Source organism: Sinocyclocheilus anshuiensis, unplaced genomic scaffold (genome assembly GCF_001515605.1).
Source record: "Sinocyclocheilus anshuiensis isolate Anshui unplaced genomic scaffold, SAMN03320099.WGS_v1.1 scaffold154, whole genome shotgun sequence".
In the NCBI taxonomy this organism is placed as follows: domain Eukaryota; kingdom Metazoa; phylum Chordata; class Actinopteri; order Cypriniformes; family Cyprinidae; genus Sinocyclocheilus; species Sinocyclocheilus anshuiensis.
Window position 1 is genome coordinate 2300382 of NW_015546101.1, and position 13404 is coordinate 2313785.

A 13404-nucleotide genomic window follows, 5' to 3' on the forward strand; every position below is an offset into this window, starting at 1 on the left:
AAGAGCGCGAGCACACATCAACCAGAGCGAGAGCAAGAGCAGCCCATCAAACGTGCCTCATTCAGGTTACAGAAGTCGTCGGCAGTGCTGCACAGGACTTGCTCGAGAAGGATTTTACATTTTGTTTTTGACCACAAATTCAACAGTCACCAAAAAAATGAGTTTTTGGTTGTGAGGGAAAGATAACCTTGTTCAGCTTCCCAAAGAACCCAGCGTTAAGGGAATTATTTTTGTCGATCTCACAGCTTGCAGACGATGGTTACGCAAAAGCTGCGCGTGTTTGTGATTCTTTAGCTCCGCCCACGGCACGCCTCCAGGAGCTCGACTGTTTTCGGAGAGAATCATAAAGCTGTATCTTTCTTTTATAAGTCTGATAAAACTAAAGACTCTTCGGTGATATGAAGGATGCAATACTACTATATAGGTACTCAAGATTAACATGAGATTGGCTAAATCTGTGTGTTATGCCCCCTTTTTTAAAAAAAAAGCTTTTAATTTTTGTTGAGGTTTCAGATACTACATGTCTGTTTTCTGCAGTTTCACATGCCCATTTTTTACAGTTTATTTTTAATAAATGCTGTTTTTGGATTGGAGAGGGAGCACCTTTGAATAAATCATGATATGACCATGAAATCTAGAAAATAGAAAGCTGTGGTTGAAATGAGTGTCTGCACATGGCCAGTTTTAGTTATGTTGGTGAGTCAGCTCAAGCCCAAAGCAAGCAAAATCACAGTATGAAATCATCCATGATCTCTTCTCTTCCATGCAAAATGGTGAAGCAGTCAATGTAAACAATGTGAACCAGAAAATGTAAATCCAAACAGAAATGCAGCCAAACAGCAAATGTAAATTGTTTATGTTGTGTTAACCTATAGAAATGGTACTGCTCAACCACTGACTATGAGCATTTGTTCTTCTGTTTCCATAGGGACATCAGCATGAACAACATCACTGAGCTGCCTGTTAATGTCTTCAGAAACCTGCCCTATCTGGAAGAACTGTGAGGATGATTTCTGTTTTCTCTCTCTTTCACTATTTCCCCTCATGCTCTGTTTTCTTTTTCTTATATATTCTTGACACTTTTTTTCAAACACCATCATGGAACATCTCCATGATGATTTGAGATGATCTTTTGCTCTGTCATCATTCTTGAATATTCTTGTCTATTTTTAAGATTTTGAAATGTTTATAGAACTGCAGAAACAACTTTGAAGCTAAATCCACATCCAAATCACTGCTGGTCTCAGTGCCAGCTTGTTGGATTATGCGAGCTCCATTGTCTTCATTTCTTTTGATAGTCACTACATTGTGTCACTGTCCATTTTCATAAATTAAAGTCTGCTAAACAGTGTTGCTCATGTCACCTCAGATTGCCAATTTTTATTGAAAATGAATGACTTCCAGACAATTTGACTCTGCGATCACCGTTAATGCTTTAGTGCTGTTATATGAGGCTTCAGGCTCATTGCCACAGAAAATCCACTCAGGTGAATATTCAGTATAACAGCACTATTGCAAGTATAACACGACTTTCTTTTCTGTATCATTTAAGCCGTATACAATACTTGCACAAAATAATGTTTATTATTTAAAATAAATCAACATTAAAATAAAAGATAAACTTAAAATTAAGATAAAATCATTTACAGACAAACAAGCTACACACTGCCTATTAGAGCTTGAGATTTCCCTTAAAAAAGTCCAAAGACCAATTAGAGAGAATAAGCGGGGAACAGATTTGGCCACCCACAGCACCATCAGTGTGGTGCAGCACATCTGGCACAGTCTCATAGCTTACAAAGTACTGTTAGTCAGAGCATCTCAGGATGCTACGGGTGTCAGATGGCTTTTGAAGCTACATCTAACTTCAAGATTCAAGATTTTTATTTGTCACATACATGGTTATATACAGAATATATGACCAGCAGTGAAATGTAAGTCAGGTCCGCCCATGGACAGTGCAATTATTAAAGAATGCAAACACAAGAAAAATATATATAAATATAGGTATGGAAAAAGATTAAAAAAAAAAATGAATAAAATAAAATGTGCAGGACAGTATACTGTAGACTTAATAAATATTAAGAGTTGGGACGATAGGCAAACTGAAGAGGGTCTAAAGTATCAGGGATGGAGGAGCAAATGTTGCTCTTTATAAGTTTCTCAAAGACCTTCATGACTATTGACGTGAGGGCAACTGGACGATAGTCATTCAAGCAAGAGGGGTTATTGTTCTTAGGCACAGGGATGATGACAGACTTTTTAAAGGGGGTGGGAACCACTTGACCATAGCATTTTAATGACATTAAAGGAACAAACACATGCTGTTTTATACAGATTTGGAGTGGCTGTATCAGTATATCTGAAGTAAGTCTTGAACTCTCGTTGGGTGTGACTGATTTTTTTCTTTGTGTTTGTCTTTTCTTTACTTCTTCTCTCATCCCACGTCTGCCCATCTGCGGGAAGGGCAGATAACATCTGTCTTAAGTGATATCAGGTACCAGCGCTTCCAGACAGCTGAAATGACCAGCTCCCAAAGTTGGCTCCCCTTTGCTGTTCGCTCTTTTCCTTTTTTTTATTCGTTTGATTGGAGTGTGTTTTCTTACCCTCGTGTGTCTTTCATCCACTCCAATCTCTTCAGCTCTCGTTCCCAAACAGTTCTCCAGTGCTTTGTCAAAGGCCAATTTGCTTTTCAACGCATTGTGAGAAGGAATGCATGGCGGGAAGAAAGAGGGCAAAACAATGGTTTCCGTGACAACTGGAGTTTTCAGAAGCGTGTGCTATCTGGGAATGGGGTGAGGGGTGCGCTAGGTCTCTGGGACCTGTACAGCACTGCATTGTGCCAGATGCTCTTTGTCAGGTTGCTCATGGTTCAGTGGTCACAATGGGTGTGTTTAATCACAAGGGTCAGGAGTTCACTTTCTGGGCTTAAATTTATTTTTAAACAAATCCTGGACTGTTGTAACCACTCAGCAGCAACATTTGCATTGCAAGATCTTCAACTAGGCTGTATCCATACATAAAAGAGGAAAAGAATACTGGGTAAAAGAATAACTTTTATTTTGAATAGTAAAAGTTATAAGCCTGCAAAGGAAAAATAATTGTTTAAATCATAAAAATAACTCAACTTGCTAATTAAAAAACTAATATTTTTGTAAAGAAAACATTTAATTTTAATGAAAAATGTGCGTGCATAATTTGGAGGGAAAAAAATATGTAAAATGTTCCTGATAAATGCGTTAAAAAACATCCTGCTTTGCTGTGCTGGTTTGTAAGGCTGTGCAGTTTGGCCAAAATTCTGTGATTTATATCGCTATATAAAAATAATAACAACAACAACAATAATTATAATTACTGCTACCATTACTAAATAAAAAGATAAAAATGACTAAATAAAATAAATATTACTATTGTGACATTTTACTGTGCATCGATCAAAGTTATTATTATTATTATTAGATTTTAAATTAGAACGGTAAAATCGCAGTGCTAATATTTATGGCTATTTTATTTTATTTTATTTTTTTCATTTTCAAATATTAAACCATCATTTATTTTGACAGAAATCCACAGGGAGTCCTTTAAGCTTCTCTTTTGTAATAAGCACTTTGAATACAAGTATGGGAAGATGGTTGGCAGATGTTACATTTCCAAATGCATGATAAAGCAACTCAAACTCAGAGATGAAGAGATGGACTGCATAGACTGCATAGATGCTATGTATAAAAGTGTGGGTGTCCAGAAATAAGCTGGCAGATATTGCGTTTCAAAAGTAGTTCTCATGTAGAGATGAAGGCATAAAAGATCACCGTGAGCAGAACACCTATTTACAGAATGCATTTACCCTGACAGTGCAGCGGCAGTGATGTGCTTCTGTGCGTGTTGGTGTGACCCGTGGCTGCTGTTAGGCAGCACAGTGGAGAGCCAAGAGGAACATTCTCTGCCTCAGAGTCATGCAGTCTTCTATCATAACCACACACATACACACAGCCACACCTCTCTCTTCAAACATATCCACCCCCACTGACAGATATAGAGCTGTCAAATATTAATCCTCTCTAGATGTATGTGTGTCTCTGGCTTTATAATTATTGCACATGTGAGTATGCCAGAGATTGTGTTTGATTGATTTTTTTGTATTGAAAGGAATAGTTCACCCAAAAATGAACATTGTCATCATTTACTCACCCTTCACTTGTTTCAAACCTGTATGTGTTTCTTTCTTCTGTTGAACACAAAAGAAGATATTTTGAAGATTGTTGGTAACTAAATAGTTGACGGTAACCATTGACTTCCACTGTATTTTTTGTTAGCAACATTCTTCAAAATATGATCTTTTGTGTTCAACAGCTGAAATAAATTAATTCAGGTTTGGAACAACTTGAGAGTGAGTAAATGATGACAGCATTTAAATTTTTGGGTGAACTATTTTCTAATGAATTTCTGTAAAACATTTTTGTAATCTATTTAAAAATATGTATCATCATTTTGTATGCCAGTGTCCTAAAGAAGTTGCTTTATAATGATATATAAAGGCATTTCTATAGTGGCCTGCAGTACAATTGCAAAGACTGCAATTATTTTTAATGAATGTAGTTCTGAACTGAAAGTAAATGTTTTAAACTTAAATAAAAGTGCACCATTAAAGCTCTTGACCTGGGAGATGTCACTTGGATCAATCTGAATCCAGCCTCGCTGGATGTGTCCTAAACAATACAGCCGGAAAATCTGACAATGCCATATTGGATAGCTATATTGCATCGCATTGACTTATTAGTTCATTTGTAATTTGTTTTATATAGGTAATTCTGTCTTGGCTGAACCCTTCAGAGGGTCACATGACATTCAGTTGCCGTGCTCACTGAAGTGGTTACTAAAGCAACACGCCGGAGTAGCGCTACACAGCTTTGGCAACACACTGACCACAGAATGAGACTTAGATTAGTTCCAGACAAATAATGATCAGGGGTGACATCTCCCCTCTCAATGCATCAGACTGCTGAGTTGTGACGCTGAGTGTGTACTTAAGAATACACCCATGGTGTCCTGGCCAAATCTGGTGGCTTTGAGACACAGCCAAACCAGAACGATGTAGAGAGAGTCATGGAGCGAGAAAACGTCTCTTTTTCCCGCACCACTAACTCAACCGCATTGGTGTGCCACAACAAATGTGTTGATGTAAACAAGAACGCAGTTAGACGGTAGTTGATTGTGTAATTTGGGGTTTGTGTTGTGGTTGTAGAGAGACAGATATTCTGTCAAAGCCTGTGTGTTGGTTCATAATTTTAACTTTTTAGTATCCCAGCAGTCCTTTTAATCTCTCCCTGTGTTTTCTCTCTCCATCCATCTCATTGTGTGTGGCAATATTTCAACACTTAGAAGCTGAACCCCTATGATCCTGCGGACTGATAAGCTGCCCCTGTCATGTCCTCACCATCATAATTCCAGCTTTATTATCCAGTGTCACATGTTGTTTTTCCCCTCTCTTTCCCTTTTTTGTCTGTTTGTCTTTCTCCAGGTCTGCAGGTGAATATTGGAGACACCGCATAAGTTATCCATAGACTTAGGGTGTGTTCACACTTGTAGTTCGGTTTGTTTGGTTCAGTTGGTCCGGACCAAAAAGGAAAATGATACATTTGGTCCTGGTCTGCTTAGCTTTCACATTGGCATTTTTGACAGCGAACCTAAATACACCAAACCTAAAGGCATAGTGATTAGTGGTCGACCGATATTGGTTTTTTGACAGCCGATGCCGATATCTTGGAAAGCAGGGTGGTCGATGGCCGATATAAAGCCGATATAATTTTATTTCTTTTATTTAATATTTAAGAAATTTGAAATAATTTGGAAATGGATTTAAAAAATTAATGTGTAAAATAAACATGCTTATACTTTAAATGACAGTATTTCTCACAAATAAACAAATATTTAATAAAAATATAATTAAAAAGGAAGTAAACACTGTAACTAACAGGGCACTCAGTATTCTGGGAAGTTTGTGTGCATTGGGAATGACATTTTTTCAAATAAAGCCAAGGCAACACTCATTTTACATACAGCACACCATGAAAATGACATGAATATGACATTGGGCAAAAGCATGAAGCGCAGCATAATTTGAAATCACGAGTTTAAAGTTTGTCGATCGCGCGTCTCAATTAAGCTGAACTCTCCTCCTGTCCGTATTCAATTCACACAGACCGACCGTCACGCAGAGTACACGCGATCGTGCAGGATACACATGCACACTTCACAAGATCTCACAGCTGGATTCGACTAAGTTTGCAAGGTTTTTGAAATTAGATGTTCATTAGTCATTCAAAGGTTTGTTTAAATTATATAACTGCGTATTTGCTGAATGCTGACGGCAAACGAGAAAGTATTATCATGTTTGCCTTTCTATTACTAACAATATATAAGCAATCGTTTTTTGTATGCATTTTAATTCCTTTGTTTAGCAGTTCTATCTGATTATTAGACAGACTTGTGTCCGTGGACAGAACTGTTAACGACGACAGTGAACAAGAGGGAGAATGTGAGCACTGTGTGTTCAGGCACTGCTTTTCGCAGCGCCGTCAAAATAAAAGTCCCACCACGAACGCATCGGCCAAACAGAAAAACACGCAGAAGTATAAATGAAAACTGACGCATAGCCTACGGCGTAAAGGCTACGGCGTAGGTCCGACGCAGAAGTATAAATCAGCCTTTAGACTTTAAAGCTTTAAAGCACGCTGCGGGTGTATGATATCAAAGCACCCATTAACTGATCAGTCTGCTCAGCGCCGCTTGAAGTCGAACACACATAATGCCGTCTGCTGGACTAAGCGCGCTCATTCTTGCATGTACATATAATTTTATTTTGACCACCTGCAAACTCACAAGGAGCTCATAAAAGGCACTTTACCTTATCGTTGCTCCACATTTGCCTTCTGCTAATTTTGTTTTGGTTACACCGTGTCGTCAAATCATGTCGCATAACGTTGCATCTTGTCATTACTTCCTGTTTTTGGTTCGTTTAGAAGTATTTGGTCCGTGTTGTGGTCATATTTCATTCGAACGGCACCAGAGTTCGTTTGGAAGCGGACCGAGACCCATCTTTTTAGCGGTCTCGGTCCGCTTGTTTGGTGCGCACCAGGGTTTGGATGGCAGCGTTCAAACTTGCTCAAACGAACCGCACTAACAGAGCAATCGCACCAGGGTTCGTTTTAATCAAACCAACCATGACAAGTATGAGCACACCCTTACATATATACTTTGGTATTATGGAGAATGTAAGGGGGCTTTCACACTAGCACTTTTGGTGTGCACCCGTGTTTGTTTGACTTCAGAGTTCAGTTCAATTGGATAATGTTTTCTGAACTCAGGTGGTCTGGGGTACAGTTCATGTGAACTCCGGTACGGTTCGCTTCTGATGTTAACGCAATCGTACTAAATCACGGAATTGAATCGCTATTAATGATGTATGAATTGGTCAAACTGTTTATATGTGTGTTTACTCACTCGCTTTCCTGATAAGTGTGACTGACGCGCTGCAGCAGAAAGAATTGATATCTCATTTCTTCTCGCAGAAAGTGACTCCCATGTTCTTTTGAAGCTTTGCATTACAGTCGTGACAAATTAGATGCATGTGCCGCTCTGTCTTGGCGTTTTGTAAATTAATCGATTCAAAATCATAAGTAAAAAATGAAGTGAGCAGGCATCCATTCCTTTTGCCATCTTCTGCATAGTCGTAACCTAGTAACAGGGGTAAGCAGCTGCCTCTCTGATGACGCAAATGTACCGTGGTTCGGAACCAAAAAAAACACAGTATGAACACAAACCAGCGGGGGCAGCGGGAGGGGGGATCAATCAAACTCCGGGTCGGACCAGGCAATCGAACCAAGCATGAAGCATCTTTTTTTTTTGTTTTTCACAAAGTCCTTTATTCATCTGTTGGAAATTTTTTCCTCGTCGAAGCAAAGACCAGGAGACTCTTTGAGAGATCAAGAATATCTCGTTGGATTTTGTTAAAGTACGGCAATCTTGATCATGTTGATGGATGACTGAAGTTCCCGTATGTGATTCTCTGCGTAATCTGCTATTGCATAGCATGCAAATGAAGTACAGGAATCAGCCCGACACAGGCATTTTCCCAGCCTTGATCTCATCAGTATAACAGTGTCATTCAATGCATAGGTGCTGATCCAATCAGTCTGACAGTATCGCCATACTTTCGCATTATCACAGAGACAAAGGTACAGCTGTGCTTTGAGCTTAAAAAGCCAGATGGTCAGGAAGAGCATAAAGACAAAAGGTCATTATCTCAGACACCTGGGCTTCCTGATTTGATCTCCTTAGAAAGGTCATCCTTTTTTTACCTCAAAATGTAAAACACAAGGTACATAACTTTTTCAGTATATATTCTATTACATTGGAACCTAGATTTAACATTTTATAAATTTGTAATACAACACATCTCAGCATCAGTTGCTCAGTGGGCAAATGATCCCTGGATTTTTTTTAATTTTTTTTGCCCGTTTTGTGGTGCTCCATTTCACATCCAGTTTTGTTTTTTTGTTTTTTGTCATTGTTTTTGTTTTTCATTTTTTATTTTTTATTTTTATTTTTACAAAGACAGCAGACAAGAAAGAATGTAACATTTCAAGCTATTTAATATAATGAAAAATTCAGTTTACATATTGCTTGCAAAATTTTGCAGCTTTCAAATCTGTCAATGGAAAAATTAGTCTAGATGATATAGTCATGGAAAATTCGTCCACAAAAACTAAATTATTTAGAGCACCTTTATAATGGCAGAAGTTGAAAGATAGGTGGATCCCAAACATCACACAATTACTTTTGTAAATCATTGCATATCAAACTTCCTTATAAACTCCTTGAAGACTTTTCTCTCAGTTTGGTTACTTCCACACACAGGTGGTGCTGTAGTGAGGAAGGATGGACATTGCATATTTTTTTTTTTTTGCATTGAAATAATAATCACACTGCAAAAGTTTTATTTGTATATAATATTTTACATTTGATTTATTTCAGACATGCATCTAAGGGCCACCAAGGGGCAGTTAACACATCCTGATGCTGTAAACATCTAGATAAATGTGTGCAGTCCAGTACTTCCTGTAATGAGAGGGGCCAAATGGAAGGCTTTCTGTTCTTTCTGAAAAGCTGTGGCCTATTTCTGCTCCTAACAGATAGAGAGAGAGATGATAAGAGAGTTAGAAGAGTGTGAGAGAGTTCTCTGACTCCAGTTTCAGTGGGTGATAAATCTGGTGTTAATCTCTCGGGCCTGATTTGGTGAAGTTATGTGGACCCTTTGCCTGTCTTACCACACACAAACACTCTCACACACCAGTTAACGGCACACGCAACATTGAAAAACGCATGTATGAAAACAATTTACATCCTAGCATGTATTGTGCAGTACAGCTTAACCTGTGTACATGCCTTCACATTCCTTGTGAAATTCTGATTCAAGATGTCTACTTGATTCTCTCTGAATAGAAGGTGTCAGGCTGTGTGTTGTCCAGCCCAGAACATATCTGTACAATCCGAGCTCATCAACTTCACAGTACATTCATTCCAACCATCACATTCTGACACGTCCTTAGGTATTTGTGCTGTCCATTCAGACAGAGTCTGGAGAGGCTTTTGCCTACAAAGAGCAAGTTAGCACTTGGAGAGGGCAACGCTTATCAAACACACTACTGTCAGCACCGCATATATCAGCTGCTGTATATATTGTACTCCCGCACTAAGTCTGTAGGCTGTTTATAGTTGCCAAGCCACATAGCAGTAGACCCCTTGCTAAGCTATGCCCTGCTTAGTTACATTGCTAATTTAGACAAGCTTTACAGAATGTCTCATAGACAAGAAGCTGGAGAATTCTGTAAAAAGAAATATATATATATATTGTGAAATATTATTACAGCTCTTTTCTAATTTAATATATTTTAAAATGTAATTTATTCCTGTATGGGCAAAGCTGAATTTTCAGCAGCCGTTACTCCAATCTTGTCACATGATCCTTGAAATCAATGTGCTGATTTGGTTCTCAAGAACTCTTATTATCAGTGTATAATTATAATCATGTATGTACTTTATATGTGTGTTTGTTTATAAAATATTTGTATATTAGTTGCTAATTATAAGTGACATAGCAACAGTGATGTTCTGTGTTGTGGGATTGTTTCTTTAAAATCGTTTCATTTAATTTAAACTACAATTAAACTATCCTTAGGCTTACATTAGAAAAAAAGCAAAAGATTGTCACTAAGGACTGGCCAGTTACATTTAGGCCACGTGTCCACCAAGGCTTGTGTTTTTTTTTTCAGTTGTTTTCAAAGGGAGCGCTGTTTTCTAAAACACCATGAGAAAGGCGCTGATCATTCATTTCAGCTGAGTACTGTGCGTCTGGCTTTTTTTCTCAGCGACGATAGTTCAACTTTGGGTAAAATGCAGCACTCATCACTGTCACTTTTTAGTCAGCTAATCACAGTGGAGAAGGGGTGGGACTAATACCACACCGACCAACCATCACACCCTGCTTGTACTACGACTGAATAACAATGGAGAAGTTAATATTGTTTGTCTCCGAGTATTCATGTCTTCACCAGATGGAATTCCCGGACTACCACAAAATTATGAAATTAATGCTTGGAGAAACATTTAATTTGTGATGTGTCATATTACTTTAGCGGATATTCCGTATCATACCAACCAAAGCGTCTTAACTGAAAACGCAGAAGCACTCTCAAGCACTCACAGCTAGGCGTTTTCAGCAGAGCATCTGGCATTTTCAGTTGATTGAAAATGCTTTGGTGGACACACAGCCTTAAGGTGGTGCTTAGTGAAGGGTAAATTTAAAAATGAATGTTGCAGTTGTGCGTTTCTCCGCATTTTACAACATCTCATCCTGCGTAGTTTTTAAATCACTCTTTCTTCACTGTTCCTTACCACTCATAACTTCACTTTCACTCCCTTTGACACCCTTTCTCCAGCTTTCCATCAGAATATCTGACATTTTTGCAGTCTAGCTGAAATGAAGTATCTCTCTCTCTCTCTCCCTCTCTCTCTCTCTCTCTCTCTCCGTAGACGTTTGGCTGGTAATGACCTTGCATTCATCCACCCAGAGGCTCTGTCTGGCCTCCATCAGCTTAAAGTTCTGTAAGTATTCAACACACACACCTCTATTTGATACAGGATAACTCGTTCACCCAGTGAGAAGATCTTGTACAGTGCAGTGAGAAAGAAGTAGATCCTGCTGTGTGTTTTGTTGAGTTGTTAAGTGGTGTTGTGTTACAGGAATTTCGCTGCTACTGGATCAGCAAGTCTGTCAGTGTCTGATGGAGTACCATTCATCATGATGCATTCTCTCTCTCCCTCTCTCTCTTTGCTGTAACTCATATTCTGTCCTTCAGGTGTTTGTGAGCCAATTCAAATGCAGCTTATCAGCAGCCCGGTCCCCTCAGCCATGCTTTACATAAAGCTAATTTTCCTCTTCCTGTCCTCATCCAGGGCTATTTCAAAGCCCCATGGTGCTCTTACAGCTCATCCAGACACTGTTGTGAGAATTGAGTTAGGGAAACTGATTGTGGACCAAAAGCCATTGGCTTTGGAACTATAGATGTTGGAGATGATTTGGGACCAGTTTTTATTTACTGTGGTTATGTGTTTGTGAATGCCTCTTGGCTGGGCTGTGTGTATGTAACCGTATGTGTGTGTTAGTGTGTAGTTGCGTGTGCTGTGGCTTGGCACAGGAGTAGGAAAAGCTGTCCTCGCGGCCTATGCCATTTGAGTGACGCCAGAGAGCTGATAGGGTAGAGGAAGCAAGATATGCACCATGATTAGCTCAGAACGAGACACACACACAAACACATTAAATCAATACTAGAGCTAATATAGTGGTTATATTTGTGGTGAAATCTTGAAGAGAAGTGTATATGTATTGTATTGTGTTGTGCTGTGATGTGTCATTGATGTGCACACAGTACATAATGGTGGCATTTTAAACTTATTTTTCAGGATGCTTCAGAACAATCAGTTGAAGACTGTCCCAAGCGCAGCTCTCAAGAATCTCCCTGCCCTGCAGTCTTTGTAAGCATCTCAGCATTTTTCTCTTTCCCACTCAATAAGAAGTACTTTAAACTACTGTTCTATAAACTATTGTTCAAAAAATGGGGTCAGTAAGATACAGTAAGATAGAAATTGATGCTTTTATTTAGAAAAGTAACAGTAAAGAGTGACAATAAAGACGTTTATCATTTTCAAAATACTCCTATTTCAAATAAATGCTGTTCTTTTGAACTTTCTATTCTTTAAAGAATCCTGAAAAAAGTATTATGGTTCCACGAAAAATATTAAGCAGCACAGCTGTTTACAACATTGATAATAATAAGTAATGTATCTTGAGCATCAAATCAGCATATTAGAATGATTTCTGAAGGATCATGTGACACTGTAGTCTGGAGTAATGATGCTGAAAATTCAGCTTTGATCACAGGTATAAATACAATTTTAACATATATTCAAATAAAATGATAAAAAAGTTAAATTGTAATAATATTTCACAATATTACCTTTTTACAGATTTTTTTTTTATCAGATAAATGTAGCCTTGTTGAGCATAAGACACTTCTTTCAAAAATATTAGAATCTTACTGACCTCAAACTGTACTACCAGAGCCTTCTGATTGACGTGTCATAATTGGCTCAGATCATTGGCTGTTTGGCTGATCATTGCTTGCCAATGTCTGATAATCACTTTTACTGGCCAATACAGATGATTGGCTTATACTGTACATTGGTGCATTGCTTTAAAAAAAAAAAAAATCCTGTCCATGTAATTTTGTCAATTACCTGTATAATGTTATGATAGCAATGATCTTATGTATTTCATCAAGAAATGTTTACATGGTAATGTCTCAGATGCATTAGTTTCTGTAACTGTGCATTGTTTGTTTGTGTGTCTGTCCTTTAACTTTGTCTCAATGAGATTTAGTCCAGCTGCTGTTTCTGCTGTGGGACAACGTGTGTTTAAAAAATCAGCTCTCAGCCATTATCACCTCTCCAGATCTCTTCATCTCTCTATCTTACCCCCTCACGTTGTGTGTTTTTCCTCTCTTTTTCCCGGTTGTGCTGAAGTAATGTGTTTTGGCACAGTCCACCTGCTTTTGGATAAGGCCTTAGAGAATGACCTGTCAATCAACGTGCCTTCTGCCCCTTAGCGAGGATGATGAGAGAAAGAGTAGGAATATAGTCAGAGCAGATGCCAAAGACGAGAGACACATGAGAGAGAGGAAAGGGGGCAGTCCTCCGGGAATGTGTTCACCCTGCAGGCTTTCTGCACAGGTTCTTCAGCTGCACTAATCAGGCTACCAAAAAAAAAAAAAAACCCTCCTAATTACA

General features: G+C 38.5%; 1 protein-coding gene across 1 annotated transcript in view; it reads left to right on the forward strand.

Moving 5' to 3' along the window:
* The first annotated feature begins 770 nt into the window (after positions 1-770).
* LOC107700365 (leucine-rich repeat-containing G-protein coupled receptor 4-like) overlaps positions 771-13404 on the forward strand; it is a 29191-nt gene continuing 16557 nt past the window's right edge. The window contains exons 1-4 of the mRNA XM_016501991.1: positions 771-787; positions 929-1000; positions 11092-11163; positions 12022-12093. Of these exons, the coding sequence (XP_016357477.1) occupies positions 771-787; positions 929-1000; positions 11092-11163; positions 12022-12093 (233 nt within the window). The remainder of the gene's footprint in view (positions 788-928; positions 1001-11091; positions 11164-12021; positions 12094-13404) is intronic.